General features: G+C 43.6%; 1 protein-coding gene across 1 annotated transcript; it reads left to right on the plus strand.

Annotated features, from left to right (window-relative positions):
* Positions 1–282: 282 nt before the first annotated feature.
* On the plus strand, positions 283–21,701 carry Nono (non-POU domain containing octamer binding). Its single transcript, XM_005081204.4, has 12 exons — positions 283–433; positions 1,127–1,186; positions 11,266–11,437; positions 13,487–13,680; positions 15,033–15,334; positions 16,213–16,308; positions 16,628–16,824; positions 17,643–17,727; positions 18,490–18,592; positions 19,019–19,058; positions 19,752–19,861; positions 21,538–21,701. The coding sequence occupies exons 3-12, from the start codon at positions 11,275–11,277 to the stop codon at positions 21,670–21,672; spliced, it is 1,425 nt and encodes a 474-aa protein (XP_005081261.1). The 5' UTR covers positions 283–433; positions 1,127–1,186; positions 11,266–11,274; the 3' UTR covers positions 21,673–21,701.
* The last annotated feature ends 194 nt before the right edge of the window (positions 21,702–21,895 follow it).

Here is a 21,895-nt window from a genome sequence, read left to right on the forward strand (position 1 = left end):
AGTACTCTTCCTTCCCCCACCCACCACTAGGTCTTTCAGTCCTTTCGTAGAGCCGTTTAGTCTTTCCTTCCAACCTCCTACCTTCCACGGCTAGCTCCCCTCCCCCTTCCTTTTCCGTCCTTCGGGCAGAGCCTCTAGTGCATGCGCATAAGATACAAAGCCTCGCTCTTTGTCCCCCATCTGTCGTTCACACGAACCCAAGGCTTTGACAGTTGGTAGCCAATAGAATCTAAGAAATGGCGGACAAATGATTCCTCCTCTGGAGATAAACTTTGATTGGCAGTTCATGTAGCCAATCGGGAATCCAACATTGACCCCCTCGGGAGGCACCGAGCTCCGTCGGCTCGTTTCCGGCGGTCGCGCGCTCTTTTCTCGGGACGGTGGAGGCCGTGCAGCGTCGCCGTTAGTCTGAGCAAAGAACTGTGGGCAGAGGGTGAGTTTGGGGATTGCTGCGTGGTTGTTTGGGGGGCAGTGGGACTTCCTGCGACGATACGCGAAGGAAGGGGCTAGGGCGAGGCCGAGTTTGGACAGAGGATGTGTGTTCTAAGGCCCGTGAGGCCTTTCCCCCTCCGCGCACGGCCTTCACAGCCCACCCATGGGGTTCGGCGCGCTCGCCGTTCCACGCCCTGGGGTTTAGCCCATGCATCTCTCGCTTTCCTGTTCGGGGTTTTTGTACTACTCATCCCAGACCTTAGCTACCTTGAGTTGGCGGCTTGGGCCCCAGGGTGTGGGGTCTTTTATGCGAAAGCCCTGAAGTCGTGGTTGGAGGAGGAGGCGCTTTGCTTTGTCGGACGCTCCTCCTCCTTAGCCCCGCGAGGCCATTAATTCCGAGAGGGCCCGTGGGGCCCCTGCAGCTATGTTTCTTTGTGAAAACAACTTTTAAGTGAAAGTTTGCTAGTTCAGATAGATCCCCCTTGACGTTTGGCAGCTAAGTTCATAAAACACCTCCACCCCACCCTCGCTCGCTCGCGCCTTTTTTCCAAACCTCTGCTGCTTAAGCTTTTCCTAGCCATTTGTAGGTATCACTCTTCTAAATTAAGCTTAAATTTATGGCTTTATTTTCGGGTATTTTTCACTTTGCGGAAGTCTTACTGTAAGCTGACACCTTTCTTTGTATTTTTAACAGAAGTCGAGGTTAGCGAGGACTGGGAGACAGACACTGTGCTGTGCTCAAATCCAAGTCAAGGTAGGTGTAGTTAGGGTACCAGGTGAAGTGCAGAATGCTCAGTTGAATACGGACTTCACATTGAAAACAGATGAATTTCGGTGGGCTTTTCATGTTATTTAAGCTAAATGGTCTTTAAATCTGAAATTAAAATGTGACAGAGCTGTGTGGGTTTGGTTTTTTTTTCCCCTAATCCTGGCTGCGCTAATAGGGGATAGTGCTTAAATTTATGCTTGTACAACTTGGCTGTTACTAATTGAGCTTTCAGGGTGACACACCAGGTGTCCACTGCAGCCTGGTAAATTCACACTGGATTCATTCCTTCAGCAGTTTTCACTTAGTCAAATGTCCTAAAAATTGAGAGAGATCCTTGACTTAGATTTCATGTGCCCGTGGTTAATGTGGCCCTGTACCTAAACACGTGTGCAGTTGTAACACACACAGTATCTACAGTCGTTCTAATCATCAACATATTTTCTCAACAGTCCTTTTCATTCTGGTTAGTCTTAGGACACGTAAGTAGACAGAAATCCTTGCTGCTGCTCTCTTTTTATTGCCCAGTGGTTAGGGGGGGTTACTAAGATTATTTCTGCATATGTCTTGACATTGTACTGCCGCAGTTGGTGGTAGGAAGTATATCTTGAGTGCTTGATACTTCCTGTGTATTCAGTGGTACCTCAGGTTCTTTAGGCAGTATTAACTCACCTTCATTGGCAAATGCAAACTGGGAAAAGACTACATGGAAGGGATCTTTATTCAAAAAACATAAAGGTAGGCAGTTTAATTATTAAAAGTCAGCCTGGTCTGCATGGAGTGCCTTGGCCTCCTGAGATGACATTTGTTTAGCATTCCTGTTTCTTTTTTTTTTTTTGAGACAGTTTTTCTTAAAGTGGAAATAAGAATGGTAGTTTCCTTCAGGATCAAGTGCTTCATCTATTCCTGAATGATAGCTAAATGCTTTGTAGTAGTATCTCACTTAGGCCTTAAAGTTAACTAGCCACTCCTTTAAGGTCACTCACAGTTACACTCACCATTGCTATCTTAACAGGTTACACAAGTTAGGTGACATAGCCGGTGAGTTTTTTGGAGTTTATATTGAATTGAAGACTTTACTGCATACTGAATTTATAGGACAGCATATCTGGGTTCCATTTGTTACACTGGTGTGGCCTTGGGTGGATAAAGTATTTTTTAGGTTTCTGTTATCATTTAAAAGAATAACAGCTCAGGGCACTAAATGAAATGATGCAGATGTAGAACATTATCCGGACTTTATTGAGACAAGGTCTCACTTGCTAAATAGCCTGGTCTAAAACTCATCATGTAGACCAGTAGACCAGGTTGGCCCCTATCTCACAGAGATCCACCTCCCTCTGCATCATGAGTGCAAGCTGGGAAGGAAGGTGTGTGTCACCACATTCAGCTTGTTGCCTGCATTGTAATGGGCAGTAAATATATTAATTTTCAGAGTGTACCTTTTAAAAATCTTTTTGGATTTTCGAGATAGGGATTCTCTGTATTTGGAGTGTGTGTCACCACTGCCCTTGGTGGCGCACGCCTTTAATCCCAGCACTTGGGAGGCAGAGGCAGGCGGATCTCCGTGAGTTCGAGGCCAGCCTGGTCTACAAGAGCCAGTTCCAGGACAGCCTCCAAAGCCACAGAAAAACCCTGTCTCGAAAAACCAAAAAAAAAAAAAAAAACAAAAATCATTTTTCTTTGACAATTTCATTCATGTTTATGATGCATTCTGGTTACTCTTCCTCTTCATCATCTTTATTCTCTGCCAGTTCCAGAATACTTACCTTTTCCAGAATATATTTCCTAAAGCCAACCTTCCTTGAAATAAATGGTTTAGCTGGGCATTGGTGGCGCAAGCCTTTAATCCCAGCACTTAGGAGGCAGAGGCAGGCGGGTCTACAGAGTGAGTGCCAGGATAGGCTCAAGCTACATAGAGAAACCCCGTCTCGAAAAACAAAAAGAAAAATGGTTTAGAATATCCTTCTACTTTTTTTCCTCAATGTATGTTTTATTTAAATTAGAAGCATGAATGCTTCACATGTCAATCCCAGTCCTTTTTTCTTTTTTTAAAAGACAGAATTACACTGTGTAGGTATAGCTCACCTGGACTAGGCCGGGAATTCAGAGATCCACCTACCCCTACCTCAGTGCTGAGATTAAGGAGTGGGTTAGGATGCCCAGTGTTTTGTTTGGTTTTGGAGACAGGGACTCACTATATAGCCTAGGTTGGACAGGAACTCTGTAGCCCATGCTGGCCTGAAACCTGGGGTTGCCCTACCTCGGTCTTCATGGAGTGTCACTGCAATTAAAAGCTGGAGGGAAAAAAATGTTTCTTGGACTCCAACCTGAAAAAAGGTAAGATTTAGTGGGACAAATGGCTGTGAAGATGACAAATCTGCCTCTGACTACTTCTGAGATGGAGGAAGGGGACATTTAATTAATACCTACACTTAAAATAGGAAAAGATTTGGTATTTTCTCCCATCTCCAACTGTTTCTGGGGGGGGGCTTTCATTTTTTTGTGTTTTTGAAGGGAGGTAGGAGTCTTGCTTGTTACATAGTCAAGGCTTTCTTGAAACTGTTTTGTCTCAGCCTATACAACGATGGAATTACAGATGTACACCATCATATCTTGCTTACATCTTTTTTTTCCTTTTTGAGACAGGTTTACACTATAGCCCAGGCTGACTCAAAACAGCATTGGCTAGGATTATAGGAATGAGGCACATTGTCCAGTTTATTTTTAAATCATTGCCTGGAGCCCTGCTTGTAGGTACATGCCCCTACTCCCAGCACTGGGGGAAGGCGGGTCAGGGGCAGGCAGATCTCTAGGTTCCAGGCCAGCCTGGTCTACAGAGGAAGTTTCAGGACACCCAGGACTTTTTTTTTATTTAAATTTAAATTAGAAACAAGGTTGCTTCACATGTCAATCCCAGCTCCCTCTCCCTTTCCCTCCCCTCCCACACCCTCCCACCAACCCCCCCCATACTTCCTCCTTTCCCCAGGGAGGTAAGGCCCTCCATGGGGGTGTCCATAGTCTGTCATTCCATCCAGGGCAGGACCTAGACCCTCCCCCAAAAGTCCAGGGTGAGAGCACATCTCTCATTGTGGGATGGGAGCCCAAAGTCCATTTGTATACCCGGGATAAATACCGATCTACTACCCAAGACTCAATAGATTACCTAGGCCTTCTCACTGACACCCACATTAAGGGGGTCTTGATCAGTCCCATGCTGGGCTCGCAGCCATCAGTCTGGGATTCGAGAGCTAACCCTTGTCAGGTCAGCTGTTTCTGGGGGTTAAACCATCCCAGTCTTAACCCCTTTGCTCATCAGTCCTCCCTCTCTGTCACTGGCTTCCTTGAGTTCAGCTCAGTGTTAGCTATGGGAGTCTGCCTCTGCTTCCATCAGTCACTGGATGAAGGTTCTGTTTCCCAGACTCTCTGGCCATGGGATTGTAGGCTGGCACTCCTCTGATCTATGTCTAAAATCCACATATGAGAGAGTACATATCATGTTTGTCTTTTTGTGACTGGGTTACCTCACTCAGGATGGTTTCTTCTAGTGCCATCCATTTGCCTGCAAATTTCAGGATTCCATTTTTCTTTGTTTTTTTGACACCCAGGACTGTTACACACAGAAACCCTGTCTTTTTTTTGGTTTTTCGAGACGGTTTCTCTGGCTTTGGAGGCTGTCCTGGAACCCGTTCTGTAGACCAGGCTGGTCTAGAACTCAGAGATCCGCCTGCCTCTGCCTCCCAAGTGCTGGGATTAAAGGTGTGCGCCACCACCGCCCAGCCCAGAAACCCTGTCTTAAACCAAGAAAAAAAATATTGTTTAAATAGGTTGTTTTATTTGCCATTAAATTGCTTCACCTATTGATAACATTTAAAAGTATAGCTTTTCAGGAAAACTATACTGTCGAGAGTCACAAAGCTGGATTCTGTTTTCTAATAAGTAAACACAGCTAAAAGCACTATAGTGCTATAATAGGAAAAAGCTGAAAGCAACCTAAATTATGGTACTTCAATAAATTAGTATATATCTAGGTGTGCTTTATGTAGACATTAAAATTATGTTGACATTGCAGAAATGAGGAAAAGCTGAACAAATGGCACATTGATGTTTAAACTAAAACAGTAATGTCTCAGGAAGTAAATAGACAGGGACAGAAATGGTGAAAGGAATATTTAAATGCAGATGTGCCTAACGATAATATCTGTGTGCATTGATTCGAATAGTAAAACTTAGAACAACCTAAAGTGTCCAACACAAATAGGGGTCTTTATTTTTGGAGAGGTGATGGGGACGACAGGATTTCTCTATGTAGCCCTGGCTACCCTGGAACTGGTATAGACCCCAGATCTGCCTACCTCTGCCTCCTTAATGATGGAATTAAAGGTGTGCCACACCATGTCCAGCAGTGATAAAGATTTAATTATGTGATAATTGTTCATTATTTACCATTAAGAGGTTATACAAACTGGTTAATTTTTGTATTTTGGGGCACATTTTTCTTTTTGTTATTTCTTTGATTTTTGAGACAGGGTGTGCGTGCGTGCGGGCGTGTATGTATGTATGTATGTATGTATGTATGTATGTATGTATGTATAACTAGATGTCCTGGAACTAGCTCTGTATCTCTCACAGAGATCCACTTGTCTTTGACTACCCAATGCTGAGATTAAAGGCAAATACTACCACCCTTGGCTGGCACACTTTTTTTTTTTTTTGGGTTTTACGAGACAGGGTTTCTCTGTATTGTTTTGGAGGCTATCGGTCCAGCCTGGCCTCGAACTCACAGAGATCCGCCTGCCTCTGCCTCCCGAGTGCTGGGATTAAAGGCGTGCGCCACCAACGCCCGGTGACTCGGGCTCTTAGAGTGCTTGGAATTACAGACATGAGCCACCACCACCATGGCTGCGTGGGGTTCGTGGGTTATTTCTTTTTTAATTAGGAGGCCAGGTGTAGGTTCTGGCCTGGCTAGGCATAGAGGTGCATGCCTTAATCCCAGAACTCTGGAAGGTTCAAGGCTAGTCTCATCTACACAGTAAGATAAAGTGGAGGCAGGGTTTCTCTGGCTCTGGAGGCTGTTCTGGAACTAGCTCTTGTAGGCCAGGCTAGCCTCGAACTCACAATCCGCCTGCCTCTGCCTCCCAAGTGCTGGGATTACAGGTGTGCGCCACCACCGCCCGGCCCTGAGCCATTTTTTTAATTCAGTGTACATATGTATGTGAGGTCAGGACAACTTGTAGGAGTCAGTTTTCCTTCAGCTATAAGGATCCTAGGGGTTTATTATAATTTCTGATGCTTTGCAACATTGCCGAGAATTGTGGTTGAAATGTGAGAGGGGTGTGGTGGTGTATGCCTTTAATCCCAGTGGGAGGCTGGAGGACCTCTTTGAGTTCCAGGACAGCCAGGGCTACACTGGGAAATGCTGTCCCAAAACAAAAAAAAAGGAGGAGGAGGAAAAATGTTGTGAGAATTCAAATCTAAGCCAAAATGCCAGCTTTTCAGTCAGGTAGTTCAAAAATCATATTCAGCCCCCCTGATAGCCCATTTGTGCCTCATCTCTCCTAGTTTTGTATTTAATTGGCACTTAACCTCTTCAGTCCTGTGTAATTTGTTTATGGTGTCTATCTTTCACAGAAAAGTAGGCTCTGAAGGCAAAAAACATATGTCCATCTAGAATAGCACCTAGCAAATAGTAGGCATTCATTATATGTTAAATGAATTGGTGAAATGACAAATTATCAGTCTACAAGCAAGGAAGGCCCTTTTATTTTTGGAGGTAAACTATTCATTTATCTCTTGAACACTTTTCTCTCCCTCTCACACTGTAGTCCTCATAATCTTCAGTGACTTTAATGCCAGCAGCAGATCTCTGTGAGCTCAAGGCCTGCCTGATCTATAGAGCTAGTTTCAGAACAGCTAGGGCTGTTACACAGAAACTGTGTCTTAAAAAACAAACACTTCAGGAATCCAGTCATTTTTATTGTTTGTCTCCATAAAGGCCACCATCATAGTGAGTAATTTCATGGCCATGCCTTAAATTTTTCAGGTTTTTGCTGGGTTTTTTGGTTTTTCGAGACAGGGTTTCTTTGTATTGTTTTGGAGGTTGTCCTGGAACTAGCTCTTTGTAGACCAGGCTGGCCTTGAACTCAGAGATCTACCTGCCTCTGCCTCCCCAGTGCTGGGATTAAAGGCGTGTGCCACCACCGCTTGTGGGTTTTTGCTGTTTTGTGGTTTAAAAAAATACTTCAGTGTTTTGGCTGCCTTTTTTCTTTTTAATTTATTTTTTATTTTTTTTAAAGATTTATTTATTATGTATACAGTATTCTGCCTGCATGCATGCCAGAAGAGGGCGCCAGATCTCATTACAGATGGTTGTGAGCCGCCATGTGCTTTCTGGGAATTGACCTCTGGAAGAGCAGTCAGTGCTCTTAACCTCTGAGCCATCTTTTCAACCCCCCCTTTTTTTTTATTTAACTTAGAAACAAGTTTGTTTCACATGTCAATCCCAGCTCCCTCTCCCTCCCCTCCTCCACATCCCTCCCCACCAGGCCCCGCAGTCCCCCACCCAATCTCCACTCCGATCCCCAGGTACAGTGAGGCCCTCCCCCAAGAGTCCAGGCTGAGAGAGCATCCCTTATTGTGGGATGGGCAGCCAAAGTCTATTTGTACTCCAGGGGTAAATAATGATCTTTTACCCAAGGCCCAATAGATTACCTAGGCCTCCTCACTGACACCCACATTCAGGGTGTCTGGATCAGTCCCATGCTTTCCACATAGCCATCAGTCTGGAGTCCAAGTTGTTCAGGGCAACTGTTTTTTTTTTTTTTGTGGGTTAAACTAGCCCCAATTTTAACTCCTTTGCCCATCAGTTCTCCCTTTCTGACACTGGATTCCAGGAGTTCAGTGTTTATCTGTGGGTATCTGCCTCTGGTTTCATCAGTCGCTGGATGAAGGTTGTTTTCCTAGACTCTCTGGCAGTGGGATTGTATGCTGGCACTTCCCTGATCCATGTCTAGAATTCATATATGAGTGAGTACATATCATGTTTCTCTTTTTGTGACTGGGTTACCTCACTAAGGATGGTTTCTTCTAGTGCCATCCATTTGCCTGCAAATTTCAAGATTCCATTGTTTTTTTTTTCCTGCTGAATAGTACTCCATTGTGTAAATGTACCACATTTTCTCTATCCACTCCTCAGTTGAGGGGCATCTATCTAGGTGGCTTCCAGGTTTTGGCTATTACAAATAATGCTGCTGTGAACATAGTTGAACAGATATCCTTAATGTATGAATGTGCATTTTTTGGGTTTATGCCTAAGAGTGGAATTGCTAGGTCTTGTGGTAGACGGATTCCCATTTTCCTGAGGAATCTCCATACTGATTTCTAAAGTGTTTTGCCTGCATTTATGTCTATATGAAGATGTCATCACTTTGAGCTAGATTACAGACTGTAGGGAGAGACCAGCTGATAAGGAAATTTAAATCGTACACTTGGAGAGGGTATAGGAAACCAGCAACCCAGGCTAGTCTCAGCAGCTTTCTAAGACCTGACCAGAACCCCAGAAAAGAGAACCTCTTTTATTCTTTTATTCACACCCTATATACACCTGTAGCCATGCCCAAAATGGGTGTGGTCAGTGGCAAGGGTACCTGGAACTCTCACTACAACAGACAGTTGTGAGCTGCCATGTGGGTGCTGGGAATTGAACCTAGGCCCTCTGGAAGAGCAGCCAGTGCTCTTATCCGCTGAGTCATCTCTCCAGCCCCCTGTAGTTGCTGTTTTTCGAAACAGGGTTTCTCTGTATTGCTTTGGAGGCTGTCCTGGAACTAGCTCTGAAGACCAGGCACAGAGATCTGCCTGCCTCTGCCTCCCACGTGCTGGGATTAAAGGCGTGCGCCGCCAACGCCCAGCCCTGTATATCTTTTTTAAATAAGAAAAAATTTTCATCCAGTACATTTTGATCATGCTTTCTCTACCCCCAACTCCTAGATCCTCTCTACCCACCCAGCTCCACACCCTTTCTCAAACACACACACACACACACACACACTTCTGAGCTGTCCCACTAGTCCCCTGCTGTTTGGTTTTGAAGATATGGTCTTAGCTTTATACCCCCAGGTTGGCCTGGAACTTTCCATCATTTCCCTTCAACCTTCTGATGTATTGCTTCAATGGGATTTTTTTGTTTAGGCTTTTTAGTTATCTTTCTTTTGGGTTTTTTTTTTCTTGAGACAGGGTTTCTCTGTGTAGTCCTGACTGTCCTGGACCTCACTCTGTAGATCAGGCTGGGCTTTAACTCAGAGATGTCCCTGCCTCTGCCTCAAGTGCTGGGACTAAAGGCGTGTACCACCATCACCTGGCTGGCTTTTTAGTTTTCTGAGTCTAGGAGTGTGATTCTGGTTCCTGAGTTGAAAAAGTAAAAACATCTTGATAGCTCTTATTTGTATGTTGTCTTAAGATTTAAAAATAATTACTATGTGTATGTATGGGTTTATGTGTGCCATGGTATGGTATTCATGTAGAGAGTCATGGGACCACTTCATGGGTTGATTTTTTTTTTTTTTCCTTCCCCTTCCATCATGTGGTTTCTGGGATCAAACTCAGGACTGGCTTGTTAGTTAACCTTTACCCACTGATCTGACTCTGGTCCACTTTCTATCTTCTCAAACAGCCTTCAGATTTAAAAGAATGGAAAAACTTTTATATGTGTTCAACTAAAACCAACAGTCAAGGATTTGTCACAATTTGGGAAATAATTTTTCTTTTTTAAAGTTATCTTGTGATACCAACAATATCTGTGGGGAAACCTTTTGCTTTTTTTTTTTTTTTTTTTGGTTTTTATGAGACAGGGTTTCTCTGTATTGTTTTGGAGGCTATCGGTCCAGCCTGGCTTCGAACTCACAGAGATCCGCCTGCCTCTGCCTCCCGAGTGCTGGGATTAAAGGCGTGCGCCACCAACGCCTGGTAAACCTTTTGCTTTTATTGACAACTTTGCTGACTAGGGGATCTTCATTCACTGGATAATCATCTTTGAGGACAGCGGTCCTCCGTTTTTTAGAGACTGACAACTTTTTAGCCAGGCATGGTTGGGTTGGACATGCTTATAAAACAATCACTTCAGAGCTGGAAATAGGATTCGAATTCAAGACCAGCATTGGTTACATACAGACTTTTAGTCTTGGTTTTTTTGAGACGGGGTTTCTCTGTGTAGCTTTGGAGCCTGTCCTGGAACTCTGTAGACCAGGCTGGTCTTAGACTCACAGAGATCTGCCTGCCTCTGACTCCCCCAGTGCTGGGACCAAAGGCCTGCTCCACCAACCCAGGGATTGAACTCAGGTCATCAAGCTTAGTGGCATGAGGCTGAGTCATCTTGCCTTTCCTTACAATTTTGGTTTTTGGGTTTTTTTTGAGACAGGGTTTCTCTGTATTATTTTGGAGGCTGTCCTGGAACTCACTCTGTAGACCAGGCTGGTCTCGCACTCACAGAGATCCGATTGCTTCTGCCTCCTGAGTACGCCACCAACGCCCAGCTGTTTTTGGTTTTTTAATGCTTGGTTTCCAGAGTTGAGGATTTGGCTCAGTGGTAGAGGCCCTGGGTTCAGTCCTCAGCTCTGAAAAAACACGCCTTTAATCCTGGAGGCAAAGGCAGGCAGATCTTTGTGAGTTCAAGACCAGCCTGGTCTACCAGAGCTAGTTCCAGGACAGCCTCCATAGACACAGAGAAACCCTTCCTCGACCCCCTCCTCCTAAAAAAGACTTGGTTTCCCTGTGTAGCCCAGGCTGTCCTTGAACTTGCTCTATAGACCATGCTGCACTTGACCTCGGATCTATCTGCCTCTGACTCATAAGCCCTGGGAGTAATGTTTTTAAAATGTGCTTTAATGCACAATAGGACTGTCTTTTTTTTTTTGAAATAGGGTCTTAAATATCCTAGGCTGTCCTAAATTGTTTTTATTATTCAGAGAAACCAGTTGTAATCACACAAAAGATAGACTACCAAGATAGATTTAATGGCATGTAAACCATCAGGAAGATAATGACTAAATCCTAAATTCCACATTTTCCTATAGGGTGTAAACATGCAGAGCAATAAAACCTTTAATTTGGAGAAGCAGAACCACACTCCAAGGAAGCATCATCAGCATCACCATCAGCAGCACCATCAGCAGCAGCAGCAGCAGCAGCAGCAGCAGCAGCCACCCCCACCAGTACCTGCAAATGGACAGCAGGCCAGCAGCCAGAGTAAGTAGATGGTGGATGATGTGGTCGTAGGTAGGTTCCATTGAGAATGATTTCATGGTTTTTAGATAAATCCCTCAGGATTATAAGTGAATAGGCCTTTAGTAGTGTACTTTTGTTTTTACTTTTTTTCTTCTGGTTTTATCAAGGCAGGATTTCTCTGTGTAACAACCCTGGCTATCCTGGAACTTAACTCTATAGACCAAATCTGCTTCCTTAGTGCTGGGATTAGAAGAGTCCCCATCACTACCTGGCTTTGGGTGTGGGTATATTGTTTCAGCATATAGCCCATGGCTCTTGGCTTAAACTTGCCTCTGCTTCCCTCCTGAGTTTTGGGTACTTTGTTTTGTGGGGGAGGGAGCATTTTCAAGATAGGGGTTTCCCTGTGTAGCTTTGACTGTCCTGGAACTCACTCCATAGACCAGGCTGACCTCAAACTCTATTGAGATCCACCTGCTTCTGCCTCTCGAGTGCTGGGATTAAACCATGCGCTGCAACCACCCAGTCTGTGTGGGGTTTTTTATAACATTTTTAAAAATTATTTATTCCTATTTTATGTGCATTGGTGTTTGTCTGTGTGTGTCCATATGAGGATGTCAGATCCCCATGAAACTGGAGTTCTAGGCAATTATGAACTGCCATGTGGGTGCTGAGAATTGAACCTGGGTCCTCTGGAAAAGTAACCAGTGCTCTTATCCGCTGAGCCATCTTATGTATATGAATATTTTCCCCCATGTCTGTGCCTGAGACTCATGAGGTCAGAAGAGGACATTGGATCTTCTGGGTTTACAACCCTTTTTTTTTAAAGATGGTTGTCAGCTGCCACATTGATGTTGGAAATCAAACCTGGGTCCTCTGGTAGACTGCTCAGCCAACTCTAGCTTTTCCTACTTGGTTCTTAATTGGTATTTTATGATAGAAGGGGGTTGATCACCTGAAACAAAGGAGCAGAAATCAATAGAGTATAGGTTCCACTATCATATTGGCATGTTCTGCTACCAAACAAATGTCTGTGTGTACTTTGGGTCTTAGAGATAGTCATCAGAGAATATAGGGAAAATTTTAAGCCTTAATGGAGTGTTAACTATAAGACTTAGTTTCTAGTCTATGCCCAGCCCACTTTTAATCTGTAAAAAGTTCTCATTCCTTTAGGAAACTGTACCTATAAGAATAGAAACCTTCCAGGCATTGGTGGCGCACATCTTCAATCCCAGCACTTGGGAGGCAGAGGCAGGCAGATCTCTGTGAGTTCGAGGCCAGCCTGGTCTACAGAGCGAGTTCCAGGACAGGCTCTAAAGCAGTACAGAGAAACCCTGTCTCAAAAAACATATAAACAAACAAACCAGAAACCTGATGGTGTAAGGATGACTGGAGAAATGTTCAGTGGTGAAGAGCACTTTTGCTCTTCCAGAGGTTTTAAGTTAGGGTCCCCACACCAGAAGGCATCTTACTACCAACTATAACTCCTGTTCCAGGAAATACAGCATCCTTTTCTGACTCCGTGGGGGCCCTTATACAACATGGCACATGGTCACACACACACATGCATACAAGTAATTTTTTTAAAGGGGAGGCAATAGAAGTAGAGGCTGTTGAGGTGGCTCAGTAGTTAAGAGCTATACTATTTTTGGAGAGGATCTAGGTTCCATTCTGGGTACTCCTATCAGGTGGATTACAACCACTTGTAACTAGCTTCAGTTCCAGGGGATCGGCATATAAATGCATCCAGGCAGGCATATATGCACATTACTATTTTTTACTTAGGTTTTTGGTTTTTTGAGGCAGGGTTTCTCTGTGGCTTTGAAGGCTGTCCTGGAAATAGCTCTTGTAGACCATGCTGGTTTTGAACTTACAGAGCTCCTCCTGCCTCTGCTTCCCGAGTGGTGAGATTAAAGGCATGTGCCACCACTGCTGCTTTAACATTCTAAGATGCCATGTACTGATGAGTTGGATAGGTTGCATTGGGAAGTAGTATTTGTCTTCTTCACAGAAACGCTACTGGGGATATGACTAATTCTTTTCCTAACCTTTTAATTGACTGTCCTCTTCTAGATGAAGGTTTAACTATTGATCTGAAGAACTTTAGGAAACCAGGAGAGAAGACCTTCACCCAAAGAAGCCGTCTCTTTGTGGGCAATCTTCCACCTGACATCACTGAGGAGGAAATGAGGAAACTTTTTGAGAAATATGGGAAAGCAGGCGAAGTTTTCATTCATAAGGATAAAGGTTTTGGCTTTATTCGCTTGGTGAGTAACTGAGCTTTGATGCATATGCTTTGAAAAACAGGGAAGACTGGGAGTGAATATGGAAGAGAAAGCAGTAAAAGTGTCTATATGCTAATAGTTAATGGTACAAAGCAAAAAATTATTTTCCCTTAGACTTGAAAACTAGTATAGGTTTATTTGCCTGGAATACAAGTGCTAAATATGGGGATTTTTTTTGCTGTAGATCTCATTGTAAAGCCTGGGTTTCCTTGAACTTGCAGGCTTCCTACCTCTTTCCCAAGTGCTAGATGACATACATGTATGTACCACCATGCTTGGGCTAAGTGAAAGTGAAGTTCATCTTAATGATTACCAAGCTTTATAGAATCTCCAAAGTCCTTGTATGTGATGTGTGTTGTTTTACTCTTCAAAACCCTAGGGTGGAGGGGGACAAGTTATTTTTATCTTTCCAAAAATCTTTTTAATATTAAGGCAGGTGAATATCCATTTTCTTTCTGAGGGAGACAGTTGGGAATCAAATACAGATTCATGCATGTGAGTTAAGTGTGCTGCCACTCAGCATTACTTTCAGTTCTACTATTTTTATATGCAGATTTTATGTTTAAAATCTGATTTAAGCCAGGCAATGGTGGTGCACACCTTTAGTTTCAGCACTTGGGAGACAGAGGCAGGGAGAGTTCTGGGTTCAAAGCCAGCCTGGTCTACAAAGCAAGTTCAAGGACAGACAGGGATTCACAGAGAAACCCAGTCTCAACAAACAAAAATCGAATTTGATTTAAGAATAGTATATGAGAAAGAAGCATTTGTTCTGTTTTGTTTTGTTTTTTTGTGGGGGTAGGGGAGCTGTTCAAGGCAAGGTGTCACTATGTAGCTCCGGCTGTCCTGGAACTCATTTTGTAGACTAGGCTGACCTAGAGCTCACAGAGATAGATCTGCCTCCTGCCTCCTGAGTGCTGGGATTAAAGGTGTGCACCAACACCTCCTGGCCTAAATAACCTTGGTCAGGCAATCTGATGCCCTTTTCTGACCTCCATAGGCACCAGGTACACACATTGTGCATTAACGCACATACAGTCAGAATATTCATTCACATAAATTATTATTATTTTTAGGACAGGTGTAATTCTGGTGTGTTAGTGTAAATTAAAATACTCTGAACTGTTAACTATCCTGAATTGTTAAGTATATATATGACGTTCACTGGAACTCAGTATGCCAATATATACACTAGGCTGGCCTAGTCTCCTGCCTCTACCCCCTGAGTGCTAAATTAAAGGCATATGCCACCATACCCACCAAGATTTTTGAGGTATGTTTTGTTGTTGGCTGCTCAATTGGTCTTTGTTAAATTCTAATTTTCTTGTTTTTCCCAGGAAACACGAACCCTGGCAGAAATTGCCAAAGTGGAATTGGATAATATGCCACTCCGTGGAAAGCAGCTGCGCGTGCGCTTTGCCTGTCATAGTGCATCCCTTACAGTCCGCAACCTTCCTCAGTACGTGTCCAACGAACTGCTGGAAGAAGCCTTTTCTGTCTTTGGGCAGGTAGAGAGGGCTGTGGTCATTGTGGATGACCGAGGAAGGCCCTCAGGGAAAGGCATTGTTGAGTTCTCAGGGAAGCCAGCTGCTCGAAAAGCCCTGGACAGATGCAGTGAAGGCTCCTTCTTGCTAACCACGTAAGTAGAGTTTTCTGCCAATGGTTTGGGGCTCCTTAGTTTTCCTTTGGTCTGGAGAGTTAACATCTAGTAATCCTGTTCTTATTTTCATTTAAAAACTTAACATTAACTCAGCTTTTCTAATAACGGTTTTTTGCATATGTATATGCATGTAAATGCCCCATGGTGCCACTAGGGGAGTCAGGTTTCTCCTTCCACCTTTACATGGGTTTCTGGACCGAGCTCAGAACTATCTTGCTGTACCTGAATCATAAGTTAATGGAAGTGGCATGATGATAACTTTTCAGGCTTGAGAGATGCTGCAGTGGTTAAGAACACTATCTGCTCTTGCAAAGGACCTGAGTTTGATTCTCAGCACCTACCTGTTGAATCAAAATTATCCATAACATGGGGCAGTGGTGTCACGTGTCTTTAATCCCAGCACTCCAGAGGCAGGTATATCTAAATTTGAGGCCAGCCTGCCTACAAAGCGAGTTCCAGGATGGCCTGAGCTGTTACACAGAGTACTCTACCTACTGGCGTTTAACCTTTTTGAGAGATCTGAAACCTGGACTGTTAACCCCAAATTATCCATAATGCCAGTAAGAGGGGGTCAGTTATTTGGGGTTAGATATAAAAATCTCTTCAGAAATATGTTTAGATGTGGTCATTCACATCTATAATCCCAGCCCTTGGAAGGCTAAGGCTGGAGGGGCATGCCATTAGCTTGAGACCAGCCCAGGTTATAGTTTGAGTCCTTTCCAAATTTCCATTCCTGTCATGAATGTTGCAGTTGTCCAGTTGTGAGGTTCTTATCCCTAGTTAGTTCATCATGCCAGTTTCAGGCATGGTTGTTGGGGTATGGCTTTCTTAACACTTAATTTCCTTCTTTCACCTAGATTTCCTCGGCCTGTGACTGTGGAGCCTATGGACCAGTTAGATGATGAAGAGGGACTTCCAGAGAAGCTGGTTATAAAAAACCAGCAATTTCACAAGTATGTGGTCCAGATAGATTGACTCATGCATTTCTATGATGGTAGTGGTGGCAGGGTATAGGGCATTGGCAGTTGAACCCAGTACCTTAATATATTTGACTACACCTCCATCCTCTAGTTACTTTCCTGTTCTGGAAATTTAAAGGGGTGTTTTAAAAGAGGCATGTCTTTGCTGTGTGTGTGTATGTGTGTGTGCGCGTGTGTACACATGCATGCACATATATACATATACACATATATGTGTTCACTTAGAAAAGAATGGGTCTAAGAAATCTTGGACAAAGTAAGTAATGTCATACATAACATTTATTGTACATAGGGAGCGAGAACAGCCACCCAGATTTGCACAGCCTGGGTCCTTTGAATATGAGTATGCCATGCGCTGGAAGGCACTCATTGAGATGGAGAAACAACAGCAGGATCAAGTGGACCGCAACATCAAGGAGGCTCGTGAGAAACTGGAGATGGAGATGGAGGCAGCACGCCATGAGCACCAGGTTATGCTAATGAGGCAGGGTGAGTATAGGCCTGTAAGTTGTAAAACTAGATAAGTATCAAATGACATTTTTTTGTTCAGTAATTTCTTTGTCCCGCAGTAGAAAAAGACAAATTCCTGCTTTTGATCTCTGAAATGCTTTGTTAATTCTGATAGGGGATGGATTTGGAGTATAGTTTACTGGATGGTTTCTATGAAGAAGGAAACGATAAGGTTTGCGTTCACTTGGATTATATACTGTCTTAGTTAAGGCTTCTATTACTGTGATAAAACACCATGATCAAAAGCAACTTGAGGAAGGAAAGGGTTTATTTTGTCTCAAAATTACAGATAACAGTTCATTGAGGGAAGACAGGGCAGGAATTTAAGTCGGGCAGAGACTTGGAGGCAAGAACTGATGGAGAGTGTTGTTTATTAGGTTGCTCCTCATGGCTTGTCCATCCTGCTTTCTTTTTGTTTTTTGGGGGGCCGGTGATTGATTGATTGTTTGTTTGAGGCATGGTTTCTCTGTGAAATCCTGGCTGTCCTGGAACTAGTTCTGTAGACCAAGATGGTCTTGAACTCAGATCCACCTGCCTGTGCCTCCTGAGTGCTAGGATTAAAGGCGTGTGGCACTCGCTTGGCTCACCCACCATGAGCTAGGCCACTCCATATCGTTCAAGAAAAATGTACCATAGGCTTGTCTAACAACCAGTCTCGATTGAGTTTCCCCTTTTTTGTTGTTGTTCCTTCTAAAATGACTCTAGCTTGTGTCTGGTCATCAACAATTTTTTTATAGCTATTTATGGAAAATGATTGTGTATATGAAGATAAAATCAAAGTCTCAATCTGTTGATAGATTTGATGAGGCGTCAAGAAGAGCTTCGGAGAATGGAGGAACTGCATAACCAAGAGGTTCAGAAACGAAAGCAACTAGAGCTCAGGTAACTGCCTTTTCCCCCCTTTTCTTTCTTTTTTTTTGTTTTTGTTTTTTTTGTTTGTTTGTTTGTTTGTTTTGTTTTTTCGAGACAGGGTTTCTCTGGCTTTAGAGGCTGTCCTGGAACTAGCTCTTGTAGACCAGGCTGGCCTCGAACTCACAGAGATCTGCCTGCCTCTGCCTCCCAAGTGCTGGGATTAAAGGCGTGCGCCACCAACGCCCAGCCCCCCCTTTTCTTTTTAACATTTATTTGTTTGGGGCCTGGGCACATGCTGCCATGTATAGAGGCCATAGGACAATTTTCAGAATCAATTCCCTCCTCCACACCATGTGTGGTCCTAGGAATGGAATTGAGCTGGTCATCAACCTTGGTGGTAAGCACCTTTAACCACTGAGCCATCTCACCAGCCTTGTAACTCCCTTTCTTTAACCTTTTTTTCTGACAACTAAAAGAGTATTGATTTTTTTTTACCTTGTCACCACCACTCTTCCTGATATATATTGTAAAAACTGGCAAGTATTTCTGCTGCTTCTCAGATTCTCCCTCTGGATAGACGTTTTAGTTGCATTTGGTTCTAGGAATTGCCTTAGGGCTTTGCTAAAGGGAAAGAGCTGAGTGTAGATCTCTTGATTTCTTTGGGTGTTGTCCTAGTAGTTGGCAAGTTGTGCTGGTTTTCAGTAGGCTTGTCTCTTTGCCTTAATGTTCTTGTTCAAGTGGTCTGTTTGTTATGGAATGCCTTTAACTTAGAATACCTTGATGATTCTATAGGCAGGAAGAGGAGCGCAGGCGCCGTGAGGAAGAAATGAGGCGACAACAAGAAGAAATGATGCGGCGACAGCAAGAAGGATTCAAGGGAACCTTCCCTGATGCGGTATATCTCCCATGTGCCTATGATGTGCCAGGCCAGTTTTTCTGTGCTATAAAATTCCTTTTAAGGGAAAAAGATGTTGATAGGGAGGTAAGGTAAGGTTTGAAGGAGAGCTCTTGCCTTAAAGCAAATTTAGGATGAAAAGCCAACACAACTGTTTGTTGTTTATATCCAGTGACAATAAGAAATTAAGTCCTATAGCAGACTTTGGCTAATCCAGTGTTACCTGTGTAGCCCCAAAAGGAAATTAGCTCTTTCTTCTTCCTATTGCCTCTTTTTGTTCCTAATAGAAAATTCTAATTTGTTGCCTGAAGTCACTGTACTTCAGTGGTGGTAAGAGAGCTTAGTATGTCATCAGTTTGTGTTGCCGTCAGTGGATTATAAAGTGACTGTTGTCTTGGACAATATTAAATATGTATTGTTTTTCAGAGAGAACAAGAGATACGGATGGGCCAAATGGCTATGGGAGGTAAGGACTTAAGAGTTAAATAGTTCTGGTTGCCATTTAGGGGGCAGGGAAGGGTAGTTATAGAAAAGAGCAGTAGGTAACCAAAAGAACTACCTGTCTGTGTTACTATGATCTGCCTGTCTCTGCCTCACAAAGCCCTGCCTGGCTCTTTTCTGCCTCTCTCTCTCCCCTTCTCCCTCCCTCCTTCCCTCCCCTTCCTCTTCCTTTTCCTCTCCCTCCCTCCCCCTTCCTCCCTCCCGGATCCTACTATGTAACTCTGGCTTATTGCTGTCCTAGAACTCAGTGTGTAGACCAGGCTGATATTCTAGTCACAGTGATCCACCAAGTGCTGGGATTGAGGGCGTGTATTACTACGCCTTGTTTTTGTTTTTGTGTGTATGTGTGTGTGCCCGCGTGCACTCGTGCGTGCGTGTTTTTTAATGTGTGAACCTGAGATTTAAACTCAGATCCTCATACGTGCAGAGCCTAATTTCTTTTTGTTCTTAAAAAAAAAAAAAGGATCTCTAGTGAGTTCTGGAACTTCTACCTAGTTCACATTTAAATGACTTGACATTTCCAGAAACATTAGTGTTTTTAGGCTTGGAAATAGGAGATTGATACATCTTAGTCTATAGATCCTACTGAATTGTTTCTTGGTAGGGGAAGAGACTGATTAACTCTTTCCCCTATACTGATCATACTACTCTGCTTTAGGTGCTATGGGCATAAACAATAGAGGCGCCATGCCTCCTGCTCCTGTGCCAACTGGTACCCCAGCTCCTCCAGGACCTGCCACTATGATGCCAGATGGAACTTTGGGATTGGTAATAAACCGCAGGGCCTCGTAATAATTGTAAATACTTATAGGAGAAGCTTCTCAACCTCCAGGGTCTAATTTTTGTGGATACAGAGGTGTGTGTGTGTGTGTACATGTAAATGTGGCTAGAAGTCAACTGCTTGTTACCATCCATGACCTAGAATTTACCAATTAGGCTAGGTTGACTGGTGCTTAACATTGAATGCTGGGGGAATTAAAGTCTAGCCCTCAAACTTGCAGGACAAATACTTTACCCGATTAAGCTATCTGCTCAGCATCCACTACTTTAGTTTACTTTGATTTTGTTACAGGTGCCAATTTCTAGGGTTATTGGTATAATGTAACCTAAATGTTTGGGGGTAGTAGTAAGGATGATTGAAGCCCAGGATCTGATTTATGTTAAGCAAGTATTGTCTTACTATTTCGTGCCCCTGATCTTTTAGTTTGTAATCTTTTTTTGTTTATTGAGACAGGGTTTCTCTGTATTGCTTTAGAGGTTGTCCTGGAACTCGCTCTGTAGACCAGGCTGGCCTTGAAATCACAGAGATCCGCCTGCCTCTGCCTCTCGAGTGCTGGGATTAAAGGCGTGCACCACCAACACCTGGCTAGTTTGTAATCTCTTGTTTCTGTTTTTTCAAGATAGGGCTGTTACGCCCTAGGTGTCCTGGAACTCACTCTGTAGACATGGCTGGTCTCAAACTCCCAGAGATGCGCCTGTCTCTGCCTCCCAAGTGCTGGGATTAGAGGTGTCCAACACCACCACCCAGCTTAGTTTGTAATCTTGAGAAGATTCAATGCCATATTCATTTTAAACTTGAAGTTAAACAATAGCTTCTGTCTGTCAGATTAATTGACTGTAGTTGTTATCCTCAGTAAACAAGCTGCTTTTTGTTTCGTGGTTTTTGTTTTTTGAGATGGGGTCTGTAATCCTAATTGTCCTGGAGCTTGCTACGTAGACAAGAATGGCCTCAAACTCAGAGATGCTCCTGCATCTACCTTCCAAATGCATGTACCACATTCCCTGTCCAGCAGGTTTTTCTTTTTTTAAATGCCTACAGGTTTGTCTACAGTCAATTTTTTGAGATTTATTTATTTATTACATATACAGTGTTCTGCCTACCTGCCAGAAGAGGGCACCAGATTGAATTGTAGATAGTTGTGAGCCACCATGTAGTTACTGGAAATTGAAGTCAGGACCTCTGGAAGTGCAGTCAGTGCTCTTAACCTCTGAGCCATCTCTCCAGCCTCCCCGCAGGTTTTTATTTAGAGGGGAAAGTTAAGGAAACTTAGAATTATGACATATAACTTATGTGAATCCAAGGGCCTTGTGGTACATAAAGTCCAGAAATTGTCCTGGTTTGAATATCAAAATAGAATACTCCAAAACTGGACACACTTAAGGTTGCTAGAGAAATGATAGCCTGTACTTCCTGACTCAGGGGAAAGGACTTGGATAGAACCAATCCAAATAGGAATTTCAATTGTATGTAAAGAATGAAGCTGTAACTGATACAGCCTTCCTCTCAGGGCTCTACACTAGAACTCTAAACAGACTGTTGTCTTGCCCTTAGCAGTCAGGAGTCTTGAATAGTTAAGTAGAAATGGCCTGTAGTGGGAAGACCATAGATGAGTGGCAATCTGAGGACAGTGACTCTATTGTAACTTTGTTCTCTTTCTTTTAAGACCCCGCCAACAACTGAACGTTTTGGCCAAGCTGCTACAATGGAAGGAATTGGAGCAATTGGTGGAACTCCTCCTGCATTCAACCGTCCAGCTCCTGGAGCTGAATTCGCTCCAAATAAACGCCGCCGATACTAAATAAAGTTGCAGTGTTTAGTTTCCCGCAACCCTTAAAAGAAAGGCCCTTTTTGGACTAGCCAGAATTCTACCCTGGAAAAGTGTTAGGGTTCTTCCCAGTAGATAGGTCCTCCCTGCCTGTACTACTCTAGGGAGTATGCTTGGGGGCAGAGGGTAAGGGAGGGGTGGTATTTAACAAATCAAAGTGTGGTATATTGGCTTTATCAAGTCTGTCTGGTGCATT

The sequence above is a fragment of the Mesocricetus auratus genome, unplaced genomic scaffold (genome assembly GCF_017639785.1).
Source record: "Mesocricetus auratus isolate SY011 unplaced genomic scaffold, BCM_Maur_2.0 Super-Scaffold_100003, whole genome shotgun sequence".
NCBI lineage: Eukaryota > Metazoa > Chordata > Mammalia > Rodentia > Cricetidae > Mesocricetus > Mesocricetus auratus.